At 42.3% G+C, this 21,360-nt stretch overlaps 1 protein-coding gene across 5 annotated transcripts in view; it reads left to right on the top strand.

Annotated features, from left to right (window-relative positions):
* The window catches only part of jarid2b (jumonji and AT-rich interaction domain containing 2b), a 352,517-nt gene that overhangs the window by 281,721 nt on the left and 49,436 nt on the right, over positions 1-21,360 (top strand). For all 5 annotated transcript variants that reach the window (XM_073023952.1, XM_073023955.1, XM_073023954.1 and 2 more), the window contains 2 exons: positions 566-1,586; positions 13,113-13,600. In XM_073023952.1, the coding sequence (XP_072880053.1) occupies positions 566-1,586; positions 13,113-13,600 (1,509 nt within the window). The remainder of the gene's footprint in view (positions 1-565; positions 1,587-13,112; positions 13,601-21,360) is intronic.

Genomic DNA, 21,360 nt, shown 5'->3' with positions numbered 1-21,360 from the left:
GTGCATGGGAATTCTGTTCAGGGGTCTGATGATAGCAGGGTAGAAGCTGACCTTGAGCCTGATAGTTTGTGTTTCAAGTTTCTGCTGAACTTGACCAGTGTGGGAAGGTTCGTTGATTATTTTGGCTGCTTTCCTGAGGCAGTAATTGGGGAAATGGTCATTTGTATGGCTGGCTGGTGAGAGTGGTATGTTTAATCATGGAGAAGATGAACAAAAAAATGCACCCCTTTTCAGTTTGATAGTGTAAATAACAGAAAAAGAAAATATTTCTATTTTTGCCTCACTTCTGGTAAGTATTAATTTGGCTTATTTGGTTGCGTTCTATCTTTGACTTTCAAAAGGCTGTTGGTTTAGATTAATCTCCGAGATCTGTATAGACAGCCTCGGCTTTCCTCCCTGGTGCAGGTCTGTGTGTGAATAGGTAAAGTGTTTGCTCAGGTAACTGAGCATACTTTGTACATACTGCAGATGTTTTGTTAAGATTGGGGTGAAGGTTGGTTGCTCTGAGCCCGGATCCCGTGTCATTAACAGTTAACCAGCGGCTTTTTTTTTGTCCTGTTGGCAGGTTTCGAGAGGGATGAACGGAATTGCTCAGACTCTATCCACAGGCGCGAGTGCATCCTGTGCCAAAAAGAATAGGGAGGTTAGACCTTCACCGTCCAAGACTGTGAAGTACACTGCAACAGTGACAAAGGGAAACGTTACATACACCAAAGCCAAGAGAGAACTGGTCAAGGAAACCAAACCGAACCATGTTAAATCCAGTGTAGCTGTTAACCATACAATCTCAGGGAAAACTGAAAGCAGCAATGCAAAATCAAGAAAACAGGTGCTATCTAATGGGACATCCCATTCAAATGGTGCTGGCCTTAGCTGTGTCAAACTAAATGGAAAGATGAATGGGAAAGCTTCCACTAAAGTTGAAGTCAGAGAGGTAAAGGAAGGACTGCGGACCTCCAAGAGGAGGCACGAGGAGCTGAAGCAGATAATAAAACCACAATCACCTTCAAAGAGAGTGAAAGCTGCTCCGTGTACTGTAGGAGCTGAAGATAATAAAGCAAATACAAAAGTAAAAACTCTACCTAATGGACGAATAAAGTGTGAAACACCAGTGAAGAACAGTGAAAGACAGAGGCTTAGGAAGGCTTCCTTGGGTAAGAACACTCCAAGCAAACAAGCACAGAGCAAATTGGAAAGTGCCTCCAGCGAAAATAGTTCTACCTCAGCTACAGAGTCCTCTCACAAGACACAAGACTCTACAGTAAAACAAGAGAAAGGCAACAAAGTTGGCATGGCACTGGTTGGAGAAATTCCCATTCTCAGGCCAACCCAAAAAGAGTTTCAAGACCCGTTAGCTTATATGGAAGCTGTCAGAACTCAGACAGAGAAGTACGGTATGTGTCGGGTGATCCCTCCCTCAGACTGGAGGCCTGAGTGCAAATTGAATGATGAAATGCGGTTTGTGACTCAGATTCAGCATGTGCATAAGCTGGGTAGACGGTGGGGACCCAATGTACAACGACTAGCCTGTATCAAGAAACACCTCAGATCTCAGGGCATTACAATAGATGAGCCCCCACTCATAGGTAAGCCATCTACTGAAACACTTCCTTTGTAAAAATGTACAATGCGTGAGTGAATTATGTACTGTATTATAAAGGCTGTCCATGATATTAGGAAGACACAAGGCACTTTAGATGTTGGAATTGTGATCAGTGAGCAACCTGTGCTGGAGGAACTCAATAGTTTGAGCAGCATCTTTGAGAGGAAAGGGACCCGAAGTGTCGACAGTTCCTTTCCTGCTGTGGATGCTCTTCAACCTCCTCAGTTCTCTCACCAGATTGATTGTTGCTCTATTACGAGGATTCACTTTGTATGCTGCTTATAGAGCCCATTGCAAAAGCTTTTAACCTGATGTGGGACTGGAAAACACCAACAGAGTGCCTTGCAAAGAGTGTAATCTTCCTCATTGTAATCAAATCTTCATTGGGAAGAGCTCTAGGGTTTAATGTTGTTTTAAATTCCCCATAAATGGAAACATCATCTGTGACAACCCAATGCTTCAAATACTTGGCTGTGGTTATCACATTATCAATTTCTTTGAGCAGCGACGTTGTGTTGGCGGCTCTTCAGTCATTTGGCACGTTTCCAGTTCTAAGGCTGTCTTATGTTTTCTTTCTGACATCATTCAGTACAGTAGGGTGCCAGTTCCAGCAGTCTTTCTAAATTTATCCACCCTGTGTTCTGTATCTTCCTCAATGCACTCATTTGGACTGCCACACCCTCCTGTGAAACCAAGGGCAAATTATCAGATGGGATTGTGTTGTTGACCAACCTGCAGTTCTGTTAGAGCTGTTGGGTAACTAGGAATGTACAAAACCGGTGGCTTTTGTGTTACTGCATCTAACCTTATGCTTCCTCCCAGCACTTGGTATTGATCCCAGGGGTGTCTGGTAATGTACCACCTTGAAATGCTGGACTCGGCTCTTCTGCCTTGCCTCAGCAGCACCATCGATGCCTCTTGTTCCTATAGGCTCATAGTCTTCATTAAAGCTAGGTCTTTCTGTTTTGTTGTATCTTAATGGTTTTACTCATGTTTAAACACACATTAAGCTACTGTTAATATCTCTTAATAATCCATTTTAATTTTGAATGATTCAATTTTTTACATCTGATTATCAGTGACATTGAAACAGAATGGAACAGGCCTTTGACAGCTTGCAGATGCTGCTGGGATGGGTGTTACCTTTGTATATGATATCTGGCGAGCTGGTTGCCACTGGTGGCCTGCTGCCACATTCCCAGATCAGCTACAGAACTGAGGCATCAGGGTTGTCAGGACCAACACTGAGCTAGTGTAGGGGCAGGGGTGGGAGGTACTGGGGGCACAATTTGGTCGAAGAATTTAATGCCACCGAGGACTTCCTTTCTTCCCCCTCCAAGATAAATGGTGGTAGTTTCCCTGGTGCCATCTCCTCGCAAACACCCTACTGTTGATGTCAGCATAAATCATCTACACTCAGGTCTTCTGCTGCTGTAGTCCATCCACTTCAAGATTTGACTTGTGCATTCAGAGATGCTCCTGTCCACCACTGTTGTAATGTGTGGTTTTTTGAGTTGCTGTCAACTTCCTGTTAGCTTGAACCAGTCTGGCCTTTCCCCTCTTACCTCTCCCATTAACAAGGTGTTTTCAACCATAGAACTCTACTCACTGGATGTTTTTTGTTTATCCCACCATTCTCTGTAAACTCTAGAGACTGTTATGCGTGAAAATCCCAGGAGATCTGCAGTTCCTGAGATACTCAAACCACCCCATCTGGCACCAACAATCCTTCCACAGTCAAAGTCACTTAGATCACATTTCTTCCACATTCTGATGTTTGGTCTGAACAACAACAACTGAACCTCTTGACCATGTCTGCATGCTTTTATGCATTGAGTTGCTGCCACGTAATTGATTAGATATTTACATTAATGTGCAGGTGTACAGATGTACCTAATAAAGTGGCTGCTAAGTGTATGTTCATATCAAAAGGTGGGTTGAGTAGACTTGAGGACTCTGCTTCTTGTGTACTTAACCTACTTGATCAAGTGATTAACAGTCTATTCAGATATCAAATTCTGTTTGAAAGTTCTACTCATGTCTTGACAATGCTATGTAAATAAAAGCCATTCTTCCTAGTACCTGTGCCCAAGATCTGTTCTTGTACTGATCCAGTTTGTTCTCTACCAGTCTGTCTTCACTTTTCCTTTCAGCCTTTTGAACTGTATTTCGATGTGTGTTTGGAGATGCGAGAGATCGCGGATGCTGGAATCTGCAGCTACAGAGAAACTGCTGGGAAACTGAGTGGGTCAAGCAGCATGTGGGATGGGAGGTGGGGGGAGCAGGAGCTCTTGAGGTTTTGTGTCAAATCCCGATGCAGGGTTCTGACCTGAGACATCAACAATTCCTCCCACTGCACACCCCACTCCCCAGAGATGCTGCTCAGCCTGCTGAGTTCTTCCAGCAGTTTGTTTGTTTGTTGCTATACTGTGTTTTGTAGGTTTGGCTTGGACTCAGTTGTTATCATCCTGGGGTGATTATTTGGTTCTAATGCTTTCATTAATTTCTCTATTTGTCCCAGAGTTTCTGGTGTCTGCTCCAATCATTTTTGGAGAATGTGCTCGGTCTATGGGCTACGCCAGTTTGTTTTCATTAATGTAATTCTCACTGAATCAGCTGTTTTTCAAGTGAAAAGCTTTTTATCTTTCACACATTCCCATCCTCACCCCCAAGCACATTCAAACTTGTATCCAGTTATCGTATTAGCTGCTCACATAAAATTCACTTCTCCAAGTAGATCCAGTGCTGCCTCTTCCTTGGATATTGAGTCATACCTAATTGATGATCTATAGTCTTTTTTTTCTCCATCCCCATCACTGACACCATCACAGGCCAGGATGAAATGTGTGGGATGTAAACTCACTATTCTATTTTGAGGTGGACTGAGAGAAAATGATATTTCCATGACCCCACTTTTCCCCACTCCTCACCATCCAAGTGACATTTGGCCAAGGCACTTGCACTGGGGAGTTACAAGTGTGCGTCCTTTCCTAGCAACTCTTAGCCATTAACTACAGCTGCTGTCTCCTGGCTCAGTTGGTTACATAGAACAGAGAACATCTAGCACAAGAAATTGGTTTGAAAAGTCGATGCCTTTAATATGAATGAGACTTGCAGGGTGTTTATGACCACCGTTAAGCTCTTCGATGGAAAAATAAAATCCTTTCCAGCCAATCTCATTCGGCAGTTACATTGTTAATCCTAATACAGAGGGCTTCTGTCTCCACTGGCTACATGAGCAGAGAATTACTGAGTGAGGGAGAAAACTGAAAGATAACATGAAGTTGGTGTTTAAACTAACGGGTGATTTATTAAAAACCGTGTGCACCAGGAAACCAGTCAAAGCTGATCTACCTGAGTGTGAATTCGTACAGCTTTAAGATTATCAGTAGAACAGCATCTTGATGACAGAGCAGTGGCTGCAGAAGATTAATTAACAGACTAGGTCCTGATTACAGAATAAGATGATTATCCACACGTCTAACAGTAAATCCAATTTCCTACTGCAACAGTGGGTGCATGCTATAACATAATTGGTGAAGTTCCTGAAACTTGTGGAGGTGTCATCATTGCTCTGCTTTTCTCCATGTCTTCTACTCTGCTATTCTTGTCATCATATCTCTACTTTTGTCTGCTGTTCCCTGTTACCACATTAGCACAGTCCACATCCTCTCCATTCTTTCCCCCACAACACAGAGCACATAGGGTGAAATGCTTGTTTCTCAGATCTCAATTCATTCTAATAATCACCTTTTTTAAAATAGCAATGCTTCCTGGTATTGACTTTGCTACTGGAAATATGTTCTTTCTATCTTCTGCAAGATGTCCTTGTATTTTAAGTCCCCTGCCAATTGCTTTGGTCCCAAGGAACGCTAGTTTAGTCAGCCTCTAGTCATTCTCTAGTCCAGGAGCATCCTTGTAAACCTCAACTACAGTCTGTCTAGTAAGATGGTGTCCTTGTGGTTTGGAAATCCGAACACTCTAGCTGTACTTAGTGGTTTGAGAATTGACCTTCCTGCTCCTTGCCCTGGATAATTGAGGGTGTCTGAGCACACAAGGATTCCTTTTTACCTCTGTACTCCAGTATTGCACCAGTTAGCGTGTATTCCTTCATCTAGTTTGCCTTCATCAAACACACTACCTCCAAAACTCACTCACTTACCTGACTCCTCCACTGGCACCTGTCAGCATGCCAAATGTCGATGTTTCATCGGAATGGTCAGTATATCCTCAAGATGAGAGCATGCATCAATGCAATTACTAAAGCTAGGTATTTACTTACACATTCTATATCCATATAGCCACTGTGCTTTGCTATTGTGGTTCAGGAAATCTTAAGGATTTGGATGTATATAAACTATTCTTTAACAAGACAGCATTCAAGTCATTGGTGTTTTGGTAGAACCACCTAGGAATGTCCAAAATACAAACTTATCTACAGATTTAAGCTTGGTTATTGAAGGAGATAATGGTCAATTGCAATCTGTGTCAAAATAAGTCCTCAGGTGATCAAATGCAAAATCATTCAACTGTGCCTAATACACATTTTTGTTCCTGGCAAAAAGAGATGAGAGAAGACTTGTTAACATTGTGCTCTTTATAGCCTTCGGCAGTAGGATGTACAGGAGAATGTCCTTGGAGATTATTTCAACTCCAGAAATTTTCCGACATCTAGTGCTATGCTGATGTCAAAAGGTTTTAAGCATTTCACAATGTCCAGATTTGCAGGGACAATGCACAGAAGCGTGTTTGAAAGGTTGATTGGAGCCAATAAGTAGCAATGTAAAGCTGAATACAAATGTGTTCTTGATCTAAGTAAAAGAACTCTATAAATTGCACTCAAATTTGCAGTTTAAAAAGTTCAATGTAAATTTATTATCAGAGTACATACATGTCACTACATACGACCGTGAGATTCTTTTTGCTGTGGGCATACTTAACAAGTCTATAGGACAGCAACTAAGCAGGATCAATAAACAACAAACTGTCGGACTGCAAATTAAATAAATAGCAATATATAACCAGAGCATGAGATAACACGATAAAGAGTCATTAATGTGAGGCCATTGGTTGTGGAAACGTCAGAGATAGAATGGGTAAAGTTATCCCCTTTTGTTCAAGAGCCTGATGGTTGAGGGGTAGTAACTGTTCTTGAAACTGGTGATGCAAGTCCCAAGGCAATTAACAATTAATGGCCCACCCTCCTTGGGCATTCTATCTTAGCCACTTCCACTGTGCAGACGAAAGCCTGAAAGCGTGTATCATCGGGCTCAAGGACACATTCTGTCCTGCTGTTATAAGCCTATTAAATGATTCCCTAGTATGATAAGATGAACTCTTGACCTCACAATCTGCCTTGTTATGACCTTGCATTTTATTGTATACCTGCACTGCACTTTCTTTGTAACTGTTATACTTTATTCTGTATTCTGTTATTGTTTTACCTTGTTCTATCTTCGTGCCCTGTGTAATGAATGATTTGATCTGTATAAACAATATGCACAGCAAGCTTTTCACTGTATCTCAGAGCATGTGACAATAATATTCCAATTCGAATTCTACTGGCAGATATGTTTAATCAGTAGGTATCTGTTAGACAGAAAGGGGGGGGAGAAACTGAAAAGGATGCAAAGAATCTTGGCACAGTAAATAATTTGGATAAGACATTGCCCCGTCTGTCTAATTAAGTAAGTTATTTGGAGGAGAAGAGGACTGTTATGTAATCTTTTTCAATTTAGTATTTAATCAGGAGGAGCATAGATAGGATGAATCTACAGTCTGTTTTGTTGGGTAGAGGAGTCTAAAACTAGAGAGTATAGGTTTAAGTTGAGAGGGGAAAGATTTAACAGGGACCTGAGGGGCAACTTTAACATCTGCAGGGATGTGCGTATATTGAAAAAGCTGTCAGAAGAAATGGTAGAGGCAGGTACAATTACTGCAATAATAAGACATTTGAATAGGAAAGGTTTAGAGCTATAGGGAAATTTAGGCAAATTGTGCTAGTATAGCACATGCTCAGCTGAAAAGCTCGTTTTTCTGTTGTATGGCTTGATGGTTATAGATTAAGTTTTCATTTGAAACTGAAAAGAGGTTGGATTTATTTCTGGAGAAAATATTTGAACTTTATAGTCAATGTTATTACCAGAGTGCTCATCCAGTGTAAAGCTGTACATATATATGTTTATATACTACAATTTTCTCTAAAGAATCACTGACTCAGTCAGCATCGAGTGCCTGCTCCAGGCCCTTAAACTTTGGGGTTTTCCAGGCCATTTTAGAGTTTGTCTTGGATGCTACAAGCAGAATCCTCCCTTTATGGAGCTCACTGGACTTATGTTAGCTGATAGTGACTTTGTATATAATTAAGTGAATTTAAATACCTCACCTTCTGTGATAGGTCTTGAATCCTATTTCTGGATTGCTATTTCAGCAGTTTTAATAACATTATTACTGTACAAAAAAAATGGACAATCATCTTGAGTGCAAATATCAGGTATGTAAGCAGCCCCGTGCAATTGTCATAACAGCAAAAAGAATAAAAGCCCTTTAAACAATAGCTATACAAAGTATAACATTATTTTAAAAGGCTCAACGTTTCCAAAGAGCCAAGCAGTTGGTCTAAAGAGGAACTACCAGCTAGAAAAACTGACAAAGCGGACTGTATCAAGTGAGTTTGACTAAGGAAGAATGAGTTGAGAAGGAATCAGAAGCCACTTAGGTTGACTGTAACACAGTGATAATTCAATAGCAATTTGCTTTTGATGCAAGACCCAAAACCCTGTATTGGAAGACTTTGTCTTTAAATGGAGAGTGGAATTGTTTAGCCCTTGCTTATGTTCATATATGGGGGGATTTTTTTGAGAATGAGGTTTTAATAATGAAACTGATATACAAACACCTAGGTCCCTCAGGACAGTAGAGGTTCTCCAGTACAGAGATTCTGATCAGTCTGACCTGCTGATGTGTCACTTTTGTGAAGCTGTATTAAATAACTTCCTGCAGCTCCTACCACCTATCCAACACTTGTGATAGCCTTAATGATACAATGCATGTGGTACCTCTCCCATTATTTCCAGATATCATTTATTCACGACATTCTATGAGTTACCAAAACTTCAAACTCCACCCTGCTACTATTCCTGTTTTACAATGGATCAGATTTTTCACCGTGTTTAATTTCAAAGGTTGTAACTGCAAAGAGAAGCAAGGCTTTTGTAGCCATTGCTCACATTTCAGGGGCAGAAGCTCAGCTCCTGCTGACACCTTCCAATAGAGATTGCTTTGACCTTTTTGAGCAAGGCTCAGATCGGGTTGAAACTGGTAAATTGAACTCAGATTCTTGGGGGGTGGGAGTTCTAACACAGTGTCGTTTGGCTCAACCCCCGTAACGGTGGCCAGGGAGAATCAGTGAGAGTCCTTCATGGTTGCCAATGATTGTTTCCTAGGAAATCTATTCACTGGGGTCCAACGATGGATATTGAAGCCAGTCCAGGATTGGACATGTACAAACCCCATTTCCAGAAAAGTTGGGATATTTTCCAAAATGCAATAAAAGCAAAATTCTGTGATATGGTAATTCATGTGAACCCTTATTTAACTGACAAAAGTACAAAGAAAAGATTTTCACTAGTTTTACTGACCAACTTAATTGTATTTTGTAAATATACACAAATTTAGAATTTGATGGCTGTAACACACTCAACAAAAGTTGGGACAGTTAAAATAAGATTGAAAAGTGCACAGAATATTCAAGTAACACCGGTTTGGAAGACTCCACATTAAGCAGGCTAATTGGTAGCAGGTGAGGTATCATGACTGGGTATAAAAGTAGCATCCATCAAAGGCTCAGTCTTTGCAAGCAAGGATGGGTCGTGGCTCACCCCTTTGTGCCAAAATTTGTGAGAGAATTGTTAGTTCAAAAGGAACATTTCCCAGCGCAAGATTGCAGAGAATTTAGGTCTTTCAACATTTACAGTACATAATATTGTGAAAAGATTCAGAGAATTCAGAGACATCTCAGTGCGTAAAGGGCAAGGTCGGAAACCACTGTTGAATGCGCGTGATCTTTGAGCCCTCAGGCGGCACTGCCTAAGAAACCGTCATGCTACACATGTACTCCGTGCCAAAGATTAAGATGACCATCCTGATTGTTATCAGTGAAAGGTGCAAAAGCCAGCATCTGTGATGGTATGGGGATGCATCAGTGCCCACGGTATGGGTGAGTTGCATGTATTTGAAGGTACCATTGACTCTGAGGCGTATATTAGGATTTTAGAGAGACACATGTTGCCATCAAGGCGACGTCTCTTCCTGGGACGTCCATGCTTATTTCAGCAGGACAATGCTAGACCACATTCCGCACGGGCTACAACAGCGTGGCTTTGTAGACACAGAGTGTGTGTGCTTGACTGGCCTGCACATCATGAAGAGGAGAATCAGACAACGGAGACCATGGACTGTTGAGCAGCTGAAGTCTTATATCAAGCAAGAATGGACAAAATTTCCAATTGCAAATCTACTACAATTAGTATCCTCAGTTCCAAAACGATTAAAAAGTGTTATTAAAAGGAAAGGTGATGTAACAATGGTAAACATGCCTCTGTCCCAACTTTTGTTGAGTGTGTTGCAGCCATCAAATTCTAAATTTGTGTATATTTACAAAATACAATTAAGTTGGTCAGTAAAACTATTGAAAATCTTTTCTTTGTACTTTTGTCGGTTAAATAAAGGATCACGTGAATTAACGTATCACAGATTTTTGTTTTTATTGCATTTTGGAAAATATCCCAACTTTTCTGGAAATGGGATTTGTATTTCTGATTGGGCTTTTAGTTATCAACTAATGGCAGACTGTTCAGTACAGCATGTCTATGCCAGCCGGGGACGAGCCCAACGAGCTGAGATTCACTTTCTTGTTCTTGGTCCGTAACCTCATAAAAATTGTACTTGATATTTGTTAAAGCACAATCTGGCCAAGCAGTAGGTTTTCTGTTACCATGTCCTTTCTGCTCCTCCACATTCACCCATCCTCCACTCTCACCTCACTGCACCCTTGAGGCAGTAATTTGGGGTCAAATTTATAAAAAAGTTTCCTCAACTTCCCTCTGAACTTTTTCACTCAGTCCTTGAGAGGTGGGCAAGATGGATTTGCTGATGTGGAGTCTTCTACCATATGGAAATTTGGTCATGTCACATTTCCAACTTTTCCAAACAGTTCACATGAATGGAATCATGCTGTAGCCTGGGGAATACTTGTAATAAACCTGTGATCATTGATTATTGGTCTCATTGTAGGAAAAAGATTATACTTACCTGCCTTGTCTAGTTCCCTGAAAGTTTTATTTTCTCAGTTAAATCTCTCTCTCATTTTCTAATGTGATACATCTGTTTGTGCTCTGGTTTGATACCGTAAATTACCCAGAGAAGTTTGATCACTTGCTTACTTGCCCATCACCCATAGTGGGGCATATGCCACTGACAGCAACTCGACAGTCTTCTGTCCTGGGCCAGTCTTTCAAGTTGTCCCCAGGTGTAGCTCTTCTTGGTTCTGCCAGGAATGAGGTCTTTGAGGCTTCTGTTGGCGTTTCTGTAGCACGGATTTTTTTGTGGGGTGGCGTTGCTTACCCTCCTCCTTTCACAGCTGGGCTTGGGGCTGTCCATGGGGAAGTTAGTTTGATCACATTATCCACCTGTCGTAGGGGGAGTCTGGTGGAAGCACAGTGTTGAAGGTGTACGATCTGCCTTCTAATCCCTTCCATAGATTGATTACTGGCCCATTGTTCCATAGATGGCTTCTAGTACAGTTTGTGCTTTTAGTAATGCATGGGCAAACTTTTATTTGGATTCCGCACGTTATTAGCTACAATGCTGTACTTGCACAGAGTGATTTGTATTGTTGTGTTATCCCAGCCCCTTCAGAGAGCTGTGTTGCTTTGTCTTTGTAATGTATTGAGTTCAGGTAGAGAACCCATGGAAAGAACAAGTGGGATAAACATTTCTTTTACCAATAAGAGTCAAAACCAGTTCCAGTATTGGTCATCCCTGAGTGATTAATGCCTTATTAAGTTATTAATACTGGCAAGCGTACATAGTGCTTCCATAATGCTACTAAATTTTTACAGTGGAACTAATGTCTTGCTCTCACTCTCTGCGCTCTCCACTTTTAGTAACTGTTCTTTGTCTTTGTGTTTCACTGCCACTCATTACAATTCAGTAGAGTATGGTTACCATGTTGAGTGATTTCTGTGTATTTTCAAACTTGTCAGCAAAATTGACTTATGAGCGCCTGTAAAACAGAACTTGTTTGTTATTCAGAGACAGCCTGTATTTCAGTAAAAGAACTGCAGAGAAAATTCCAAGTTCTAATGAGAAACAATATGTGCAGCTTAACTTGTGATATGATTGTTTTAAGTCTTTGCAGATGTTAAAAGAGAATGAAGCACTTGTTTAACTGTGTGGAGGGAAGGTACTATTTAGCCAGTGTTAGGCTGGTTTTTGCTTCTTGCTCTGAAGTGCAGTATTAACTTGGCCCTGTTGAATTTTACTCTGCTTCACTTGTGTTTCATGGAGTTATACAGTGTGAAGGCAGCCACTTTGGGCTACTGAGTACATCCCGACTGTCAAGCAGACACTTACACTAATCTCATTTTTATTCTGCCGACACTCACATCTACTTCTGCTAGTTCTGATCACTTACCTTTTTTGCACTGGGGGAAGTTTACAGTAGTCATTTAACCAACCATCTCCCAGGCCTTTGGGATGTGGGAGGTGACTGAGCATCTGATCACAGTGGTCATAGGAGAACATGCAGACTCCTCATGGACAGCAACTGGAGGTCAGCATTGAATCCTGGTCACTGGAGTTGAGGCAGTAGCTCCACTAACTGTGCTGTGCTGTACTATTGCTAACTTTGTAGTGCAGATACCGAGAAATGTAACAGTTACTGCCTCTAGATCTCTCTCTCTTCTCCCCCCCGCCCCCCCAGAATTGGAGTTCTTCTAACAGTGATGCAGGAAACCTGCCATCTATGTGACCAGGAGATTTGGTGCAGTGTTTCTCAGCACTGTTCTCAATTTTAGATTGAGGAATATGTTTTAAATGGGAGTGAAGTGGGAGAGAGGAATTTTTCTCTTTTTTCTAGTGTGTTGTTTCTACCATTAACAATACAAAGGTAAGTTACCAATTCCTTTGATGGGTGTTACTGTTGATTAAGCATTGTTGATATTTCTATATAATCAAATGAGATGAAATAATAATTCCCAAATAGCAGGGAAGGTATATTTAAAAGTTTTTTTAAAGGCATAACTGGTGCTATTAAGACAAAAGAATCTGGGTGGGTCTTCTTTGATTAAAGATTAAATTATCAGTATGATATTGATTTAAATAGTGAGTGATATTCATTGTGTAATATTTAATTGATAGAGAAATAACATTTTTTTGAAAGTGCAGTTCCAAATGTAGCTGCAGTATTGGCTGAAGCTTGGGATATTGATGTGTTTCTCTGTCGTAGGAGGATGCGAGTTGGACTTGGCTCGGTTTTACCAGCTGATCAACGAAATGGGTGGCATGCAGCAAGTGACTGACCTCAAGAAGTGGAATAAATTGGCAGACATGCTGCGAATCCCCAAAACTGCACAAGACAGGCTGGCCAAGCTGCAAGAGGCTTACTGCCAGTTCCTACTCTCGTATGACTCTCTCTCACAGGACGAGCACAAGAGGCTGGAGAGGGAGGTGTTGAAGGAAAAGGAGAACCTGGAGAAGAGGAAAGGACCCCTGGAAGCACATTCAGATAACACATACAAGTCTCAGTCTCTGCCCAGGTTTGAGCCAAAAAACGGGCTGGTAAATGGTGTGGTGCATAAAAACGGCTTCCGGAAGAAGCTGAAAGAAATATCAGACTCTGATTTGAAAACAGGCAGGCGGCGACTGTTTCCTCAGGAAAAGGAGAGTGAAGAGGATGATGAAATTCTCAGTGACTTGTACAAGTGTATATACAAGGTGTGTGCATTCACATAATCTACATCCAAATAGATTTGCTTTATAATAGCAACAACACACTCTTGATATTTATAAGCTGAAGATGTACAATGAATTATGTCTGCTCATTATGTAGCTATCACAAGAATCTGCTCACTTCATCAGCAGAACTCTTTGATACAACAATAAATAGCTAAAGGCGAAGTCCTTGATTGTTCAACTAAAGAGGTTTGGCTTCAGGTTGGTACAACATATTGCATTGCTACACTTACAGAACAGTGTCAGGTTATGACTCTAAAGCTAATATTTTATATTTGGCTCAGGAACATTTTCAGGATAATTTGCTTAATGCTGGCTGATGTACTTGAAGCACTTAGGGCTGTTGATACGTTCATGATGAGCATTTGAACGGGAAATGGTTCTTGGGTATTCATGAGTCTGAATGGCCTAAATGGTCTTTAGGCTCGTGGTGAATGTATTTCAATCTTTTTGTGGTTGGTATCATATAATCCAGTTCTGACAACACCCCGTAAATTCTTAAGGATGAAAAATTAATTTGAAAAACAGATTCAAGTAAATTCTTAGTCTTAGTCAGCTTTGGTGTTGAGTTCTAACATTACATTTCCAGAAGTGCCTTAAAGCAAGGAAATAGACATTAAACGGGAGGATATCGAACAATGTGGTACAGAGGTAGTGTATATCCATACTTCCTTAAAGGTGGCTGTAAAAGCATATGGAGTCATTTCCTTTTTCTAGCTGAGACACAAAGCAAAAACAGGAGTTCTGTTTGAGTTGTATTACCGAGATTAGGGCACGAGTTCTGTATACATTATAGGTCTTTGCATTGCAGCAGACATGTGTTTGCACAGGAGAGGGTGCCAAGGCAATATAAAGTAGTATTGCCAGCACTGGAAAATTGTAGCTCTGAGGAAAGAGTGGATAAGGCAAGGCAATTTCCATTGGAACACAGGAGGCTCACAGATGCCACAAATGAATAAAATGATGAGGGGTCACAATGAGCAGGGAAGACAGGGGTGTCAAAAACCAGGGGTTTAGAGTGCAAGTAATTTGCAGAAGGAGTAAAGGGTAGAGCAGCAAATAACTTTTCATCAGAAGATGGTGAGTCTCCGGAGCTCACTGCTTGAGAAGGTGGCAGAGCAGAATTCTTCATTACATTGTACCTGCATGACTAGCATGGTTGTAGACCTCATCTTGGGAGGTGAGATTAGGTTGGGCAGATGTTTTATGACCATCAAAGGCAAGATGGGCTGAACGGTCTTCTGTATGGTGAACTGTTTATGGTTCTGCTGTTTTAAATGCAAATGGCAGTTGTATCAGCTTATTAAAAGCCTTGTTCTTCCCAGCCTTCCTCCTTTCTATGTCCTGTCCTTTCCCCTTCCCATCTCCCACCGTACTGCTTATTGCTCACTCCTGTAAAGAGTTACCATGGTTGTTTAAAGAAAGGTACATTGTGTTGCACACAGTTTTATGTAAAATCAAATCTCCCCCCTCCCCCTATATTTTGTGAGCCAATGTGCAGAGATGTTAATCATTCATTTCATGTTGCTGAGCTCCAGGTGATCTAGTATCCTAATGATATCTATGCCTATTGCTGATTTAAAAGCCATCTGCAGAGTAATTTTAGCCCTTTCCCAGAAATATTTTGTTGGCTGGTTTAGTCTTGATGCTCACAGCTGGATCCAAGAAGGTAAATTAACCCAGGCATTAAGTGATCAGAAGTTCTCTGCTTTCTGTGTCTGCACCAGGTGATCATCTGCATGACTGGAAGTGTTGGTCGACCTCCCTTCTTATTGATGCCACATACTGTTCTTGTTGGCAGAGTTTCACAGACTAATGATCCATTTTAGGAATATATTGACTAATTCACTGGTATTTGATGTCAGGAGATTGAACTGCCTTGCACCATCACATTCTTTAAATTAAAAGAATCATAAAAGTAGCCATACGAGCAAAGGTAATCATTCAATCTAGTACTACTGGCTGAGTAACCTCTGACCTCTTCCAGTCATTCTATTTTTTAAAAAAAGTTTCTAAATACATCACGTGATCAGTTTCACATTTAGAATTACCACGACTTCTCCAACCTTAAGGCACTCTAGGCTGTTCCCTTGTTTCTCTGCTGGTGTCCTCTCATCTGAGCAAAGGGCACTAATTTCTGTAGTTCTTGCAGATGTGTTTGCAGATCTGTCGCCATTCATAGAACATAGAACAATACAGCACAGTACAGGCCATTCAGCCCAAAATGTTGTGCTGACCCTTAAACACTGCCTCCCATATAACCTTCCATCTTAAATTCCTCCATATACCTGTCTAGTAGTCTCTTAAATTTCACTAGTGTAGCTGCCTCCACCATTGACTCAGGCAGTGCATTCCATGCACCAACCACTCTCTGAGTAAAAAACCTTCCTCTAATATCCACCGTGAACTTTCCTCCCCTTACCTTAAAGCTATGTCCTCTTGTATTGGGGATTGCCCTGGGGAAGAGGTGCTGGCTGTCCACTCTATCTATTCTTCTTAATATCTTGTATACCTCTATCATGTCTTCTGTCATCATCCTCCTCTCCAGAGAGTAAAGCCCTAGCTCCCTTAATCTCTGATCTTAATGCATACTCTCTACACCAGGCAGCATCCTGGTAAATCTCCTCTGTACCCTTTCCAATGCTTTCACATCCTTCCTATAGTGAGGCGACCAGAACTGGACACAGTACTCCAAGTGTGGCCTAACTAGAGTTTTATAGAGCTGCATCATTACATCACCTCTCTTAAACTCTATCCCTCAACTTATGAAAGCTAACACTCCATAAGCTTTCTTAACTACCCTATCTACCTGTGAGGCAGCTTTCAGGAATCTGTAGATATGTACCCCCAGATCCCACTGCTCCTCCACACTACCAAGAATCCTGCCATTTACTTTGTACTCTGCCTTGGAGTTTGTCCTTCCAAAGTGTACCACCTCACACTTCTCTGAGTTGAACTCCATCTGCCACTTCTCAGCCTACTTCTGCATCCTATCAATATCTCTCTGCAATCTTCGACAATCCTGAACACTATCCACAACACCACCAACCTTTGTGTCATCTGCAAACTTGCCAACCCACCCTTTTACCCCCGCATCCAGGTCGTTAATAAAAATCACGAAAAGTAGAGGTCCCAGAACAGATCCTTGTGGGACACCACTAGTCTCAGCCCTCCAATCCGAATGTACTCCCTCCACCACGACCCTCTGCTTTCTGCAGGCAAGCCAATTCTGAATCCACCTGGCCAAACTTCCCTGGATCCCATGCCTTCTCACTTTCTGAATAAGCCTACCGTGTGGTACCTTCTCAAATGCCTTACGAAAATCCATGTAGATCACATCCACTGCACTACCCTCATCTATATGCCTGGTCACCTCCTCAAAGAACTCTTATCAGGCTTGTTAGGCACGATCTGCCCTTCATAAAGCCATGTTGACTGTCCCTGATCAGACCATGATTCTCTAAATGTCCATAGATCCTATCTCTTAAGAATCTTTTCCAACAGCTTTCCCACCACAGACGTAAGGCTCACTGGTCTATAATTACCCGGACTATCCCTACTACCTTTTTTGAACAAGGAGACAACATTCGCCTCCCTCCAATCCTCTGGTACCATTCCCATGGACAACAAGGACATAAAGATCCTAGCCAGAGGCTCAGTGATCCCTTCCCTCGCCTCGTGGAGCAGCCTGGGGAATATTCCGTCAGGCCCCGGGGACTTATCTGTCCTAATGTATTTTAACAACTCCAACATCTCTTCTCCCTTAATATCAACATGCTCCAGAACATCAACCTCACTCATATTGTCTCACCATCATCAAGTTCCCTCTCATCGGTGAATACTGAACAGAAGTACCATATATTCCAGAGTATAAGGCAACCCCCCCCCCCCCCCCCATATTCAAGGTTAAAAAAGTGACTTTTGCATGTTAACTGTATAAGCCGACCCCTTTTGTAGAGGTTTTTGATTTAACCAGAAAAGATCACGAGATCTCACATGCTGGTACTCAGCTTTGCTGGATCTGGAACCTGGAAATTTTGTGAACCAGTACCTGCTAAGAAAACAGGCCTACTACACATTGGAGAGCGTTTTAGGCAAATTCTTATAAATAAATCAGGGATGAAATTTTGGATTAGGTTTCCAATGGAAAATAATCCTCTGAAACGTAACCCTCGTGAAACCACTTAGCGCCCATTGCAATCTCGTTAAAACATAACACGGGGTGGCGGGATCAGTATGTGCACTCAGTATTGAGTTTGCGACCAACATGTACAAAAGATTAAAACAAATGCGATATGATGCTGGCTTCAAGCTGAAGATTGTTGATTTTGCTAAAGGAATGAATAATTCTGCAGCTGCTAAGAAGTTTAGTGTAAACGAGAGAGAGTGACAGAGTGGAGAAAGGCAGAGGACACGTGGAGGGAAATACCAAAGACGAAATGTGTAAACTGCAGGGAAAACATGCCAGTGGCCAGAACTGGAAGAAAGATCACCAGTGATCATCAGGATACGTTGTTACCAGAGAAATGATCTGAGTTCAAGCGTTGAAATGGGATGAAAAACATCGTGAGATTTGCAAAACTTTCAAAGCTATGTGAAGTTGGTGCACCCGATTTATGAATAGACGTGATCTTGTGTTGAGACAAAAAACAAAGATTGCTCAGAAAATTCCCGCAGGGTGTTGTTGTTTAAGTTCAAGAACGCTGCTGGATGGACAATGCGGGTTGCTTAAAGGGGTTAAAGAGGTGTGGCGTCAACGTCCCGAAGTTGTCAGGAAGGAAAAGTCGCTACTTGTCTGGGACATGTTCAAAGCGCACTTGTCAGGTGAGACAAAAGCAGCACTGAAGGCTGAAAATACGGATATTGCAGTCATCCCTGATGGTCTGATGTCCATGCTCCAGTTTAAACAAACCAAAGAATTCATGCGTCGACAGTGCAACCAATTTGACTCAAAAACAGCCAGTAAATACGACCTGTTTTCTGTGTAGTCGTTTTTCCAAAGTTGGTACCCTCTGTATAAGCCGACCCCCTAATTTTAGGGCCAAATTCTCGGCTTATACACCAGAATTTACGCTATTCATTGAGGACCTCGCTCACTTCCACAGCCTCCAGGCACATCTTCCCACCTTTATCCCTAATCAGTTCTCTCTTCACTCCTGTCAACCTTTTGCTCTTCACATAATTGAAGAATGCCTTGGGGTTTTCCTTTACCCTACTCGCCAAGGCCTTCTCATGCCCCCTTCTTGCTCTCCTCAGCCCCTTCTTAAGCTCCTTTCTTGCAACCGTATATTCCTCAATAGGCTCATCTGATTCTTGCTTCCTAAACCTCACACGTGCTGCCTTCTTCCATCTGTCTAGATTCTCCAGCTCACTTGTCACCCATGGTTCCTTCACCCTACCATTCTTTATCTTCCTCACTGGTACAAATTTATCCCTAAGATCCTGCAAGAGATCCTTAAACATTGACCACATGTCCATAGTACATTTCCCTGCAAAAGCATCATCCCAATTCACACCTGCAAGTTCTAGCCTTGTAGCCTCATAATTTGCCCTTCCCCAATTAAAATTTTTCCTGTCCTCTCTGATTCTGTCCTTTTCCATGATAATGTTAAAGGCCAGGGAGAGGTGGTCACTGTCCCCCAGATGCTCACTCACTGATCAATATTAGGGAAGTTAAAGTCATCCATGATAACAAGCCTGTTATTTTTGCACCTTTCCAAAATCTGCTCCTTGGTATCTCTGTTGCTACAAGGGGACCTATAGAATACTCCCAATAGAGTAACTGCTCCCTTCCTGTTCCTGACTTCCACCCATACTGACTCAAAAGAGGATCCTGCTGCATTATCCACCCTTTCTGTAGCTGTAATAGTATTCCTGACCGGTAATGTCACCCCTCCTTCCCCACCCCACCTCTCTATCCCTTTTAAAGCACTGAATCCAGGAATATTGAGAATCCATTCCTGCCCTGGTGCCAGCCAAGTCTCTGTAATGGCCACTACATCATAATTCCAAGTATGTATCCAAGCTCTCAGTTCATCACCCTTGTTCCTGATGCTTCTTGCATTGAAGTACATGCCCTTCTACCTTACTACCTTTACACCCTTTATTCTGCTTCTCTTTCCTCAAAGCCTCTTTATATGTTAGACCTGGCTTTACTCCATGCACTATACGCAGCTCTTGCATGACCTTTATCCTTCACCACACTATCTGCTCTAACACTCTTGTTCCCCTCCCCCTGCAAATCTAGTTTAACACTCCCAGAGCAGCACTAGCAAATCTTCCTGCAAGGATGTTAGTCCCCCTCTGGTTCAGGTGCCACCCGTCCTGCTGGAACAGGTCCCACCTTCCCTGGAACAAGGCCCAATTGTCCAGAAACATGAAGCCCTCCCTCCTGCACCAGCTCCTTAGCCACGTATTTAGCTGCATTATCTTCCTATTTCTAGCCTCACCAGCACGTGGCACTGGTAGCAATCCTGAGATTGCAACCCTGGAGGTCCTGTCCTTCCAGTTTGCACCTAACTCCCTAAATTCTCTTTGCAGGACCTCCTCCCTCTTCCTATCCACATCATTGGTCCCTACATGGACCACAACATCTGGCTGCTCGCCCTCCCTCTTAGAATACTGAGAACTCAATCCAAGATATTGCAGGCCCTGGCACCAGGGAGGCAACAGACCATCCGGGATTCTCTATCTCTTCCACAGAACCTCTTATCTGTCCCCCTAACTATCAAATCCCCTATTACTACTGCTCTCCTGTTTTCCCTCCCCTTCCCTTCTGAGCTGAGGGTCCAGTCTCGGTGCCAGAGACACAACCACTGCAACTTGTCCCTGGTAGGTCATCCCCACCAACGGTATACTTATTATTGATGGGAACGACCACAGGGGTGCACTGCTCTTCCTGTCTATTCCCCTTCCCTCTCCTGACAGTCACCCAGCTACCTGTCTCCTGACTCTTAGGGGTGACTGTCTCCCTGTAACTCCTGTTTATTTCTGCCTCTGCTTCCTGAATAATCCGAAGTTCATCCAGCTCCAGTTCCCTAACTTGGTTTGTCAGGAGCTGCAGCTAGAGGTGTAGTCATCAGGGACAATTGTGCTCACCCTGACTTCCCACATACTGCAAACGGAGCACTCAACTGTCCTAACTGCTGCCTCCATTACCTGCTTCGAAATTAATTAGATTAATTAAAGGAGCTTACCCGGCCTTACCTGAATGGGAGCAAACTCGTCCTCAGCCTCTGCTTGCTGAAACCTCTCGAGCCAAAGCCTTCCTACTCTGTCTCCCTCTACTCCGTTGCCCGCTCCGTTAATCTGCTCGCTTTTTAAACTCTCCTGCTGATCTCAGAGGCCAACCTTCACGCGTTTGCACAGTCGTACCCCGTTCATACTGCTGAAGAAATGCTCTTTGATCTTGGTTCAGGCGGCCTGAACACTACTATGTTTGTGCAGGATTCCCTAAAGGTTAATTTGCAGGTTGAGTCTGTGGTGAGGAAGGAAAATGCATTGTTGGCATTCATTTCAAGAGAACTAGAATATCAAAGTAAGGATGTTACTTTGTGAGATGTTATGAAACACTAGTTAGGTCACACTTGGAGTACTGTGAGCAGTTTTGGACCCCCTTATCTTAGAAAGGATGTGCTAAAATTGGAGAGGGTTCAAAGGAAGTTCATGAAGATGATTCCAGGTTTGAGCAGCATGTCAAGTGAAGAGCGTTTGATGGCTCTGGGCCTGTAATCACTGGAATT

The sequence above is a fragment of the Hemitrygon akajei genome, chromosome 20 (assembly GCF_048418815.1).
Source record: "Hemitrygon akajei chromosome 20, sHemAka1.3, whole genome shotgun sequence".
Classification (NCBI taxonomy): Eukaryota; Metazoa; Chordata; class Chondrichthyes; order Myliobatiformes; family Dasyatidae; genus Hemitrygon; species Hemitrygon akajei.
This window is presented reverse-complemented; position numbering and strand designations above follow the sequence as displayed.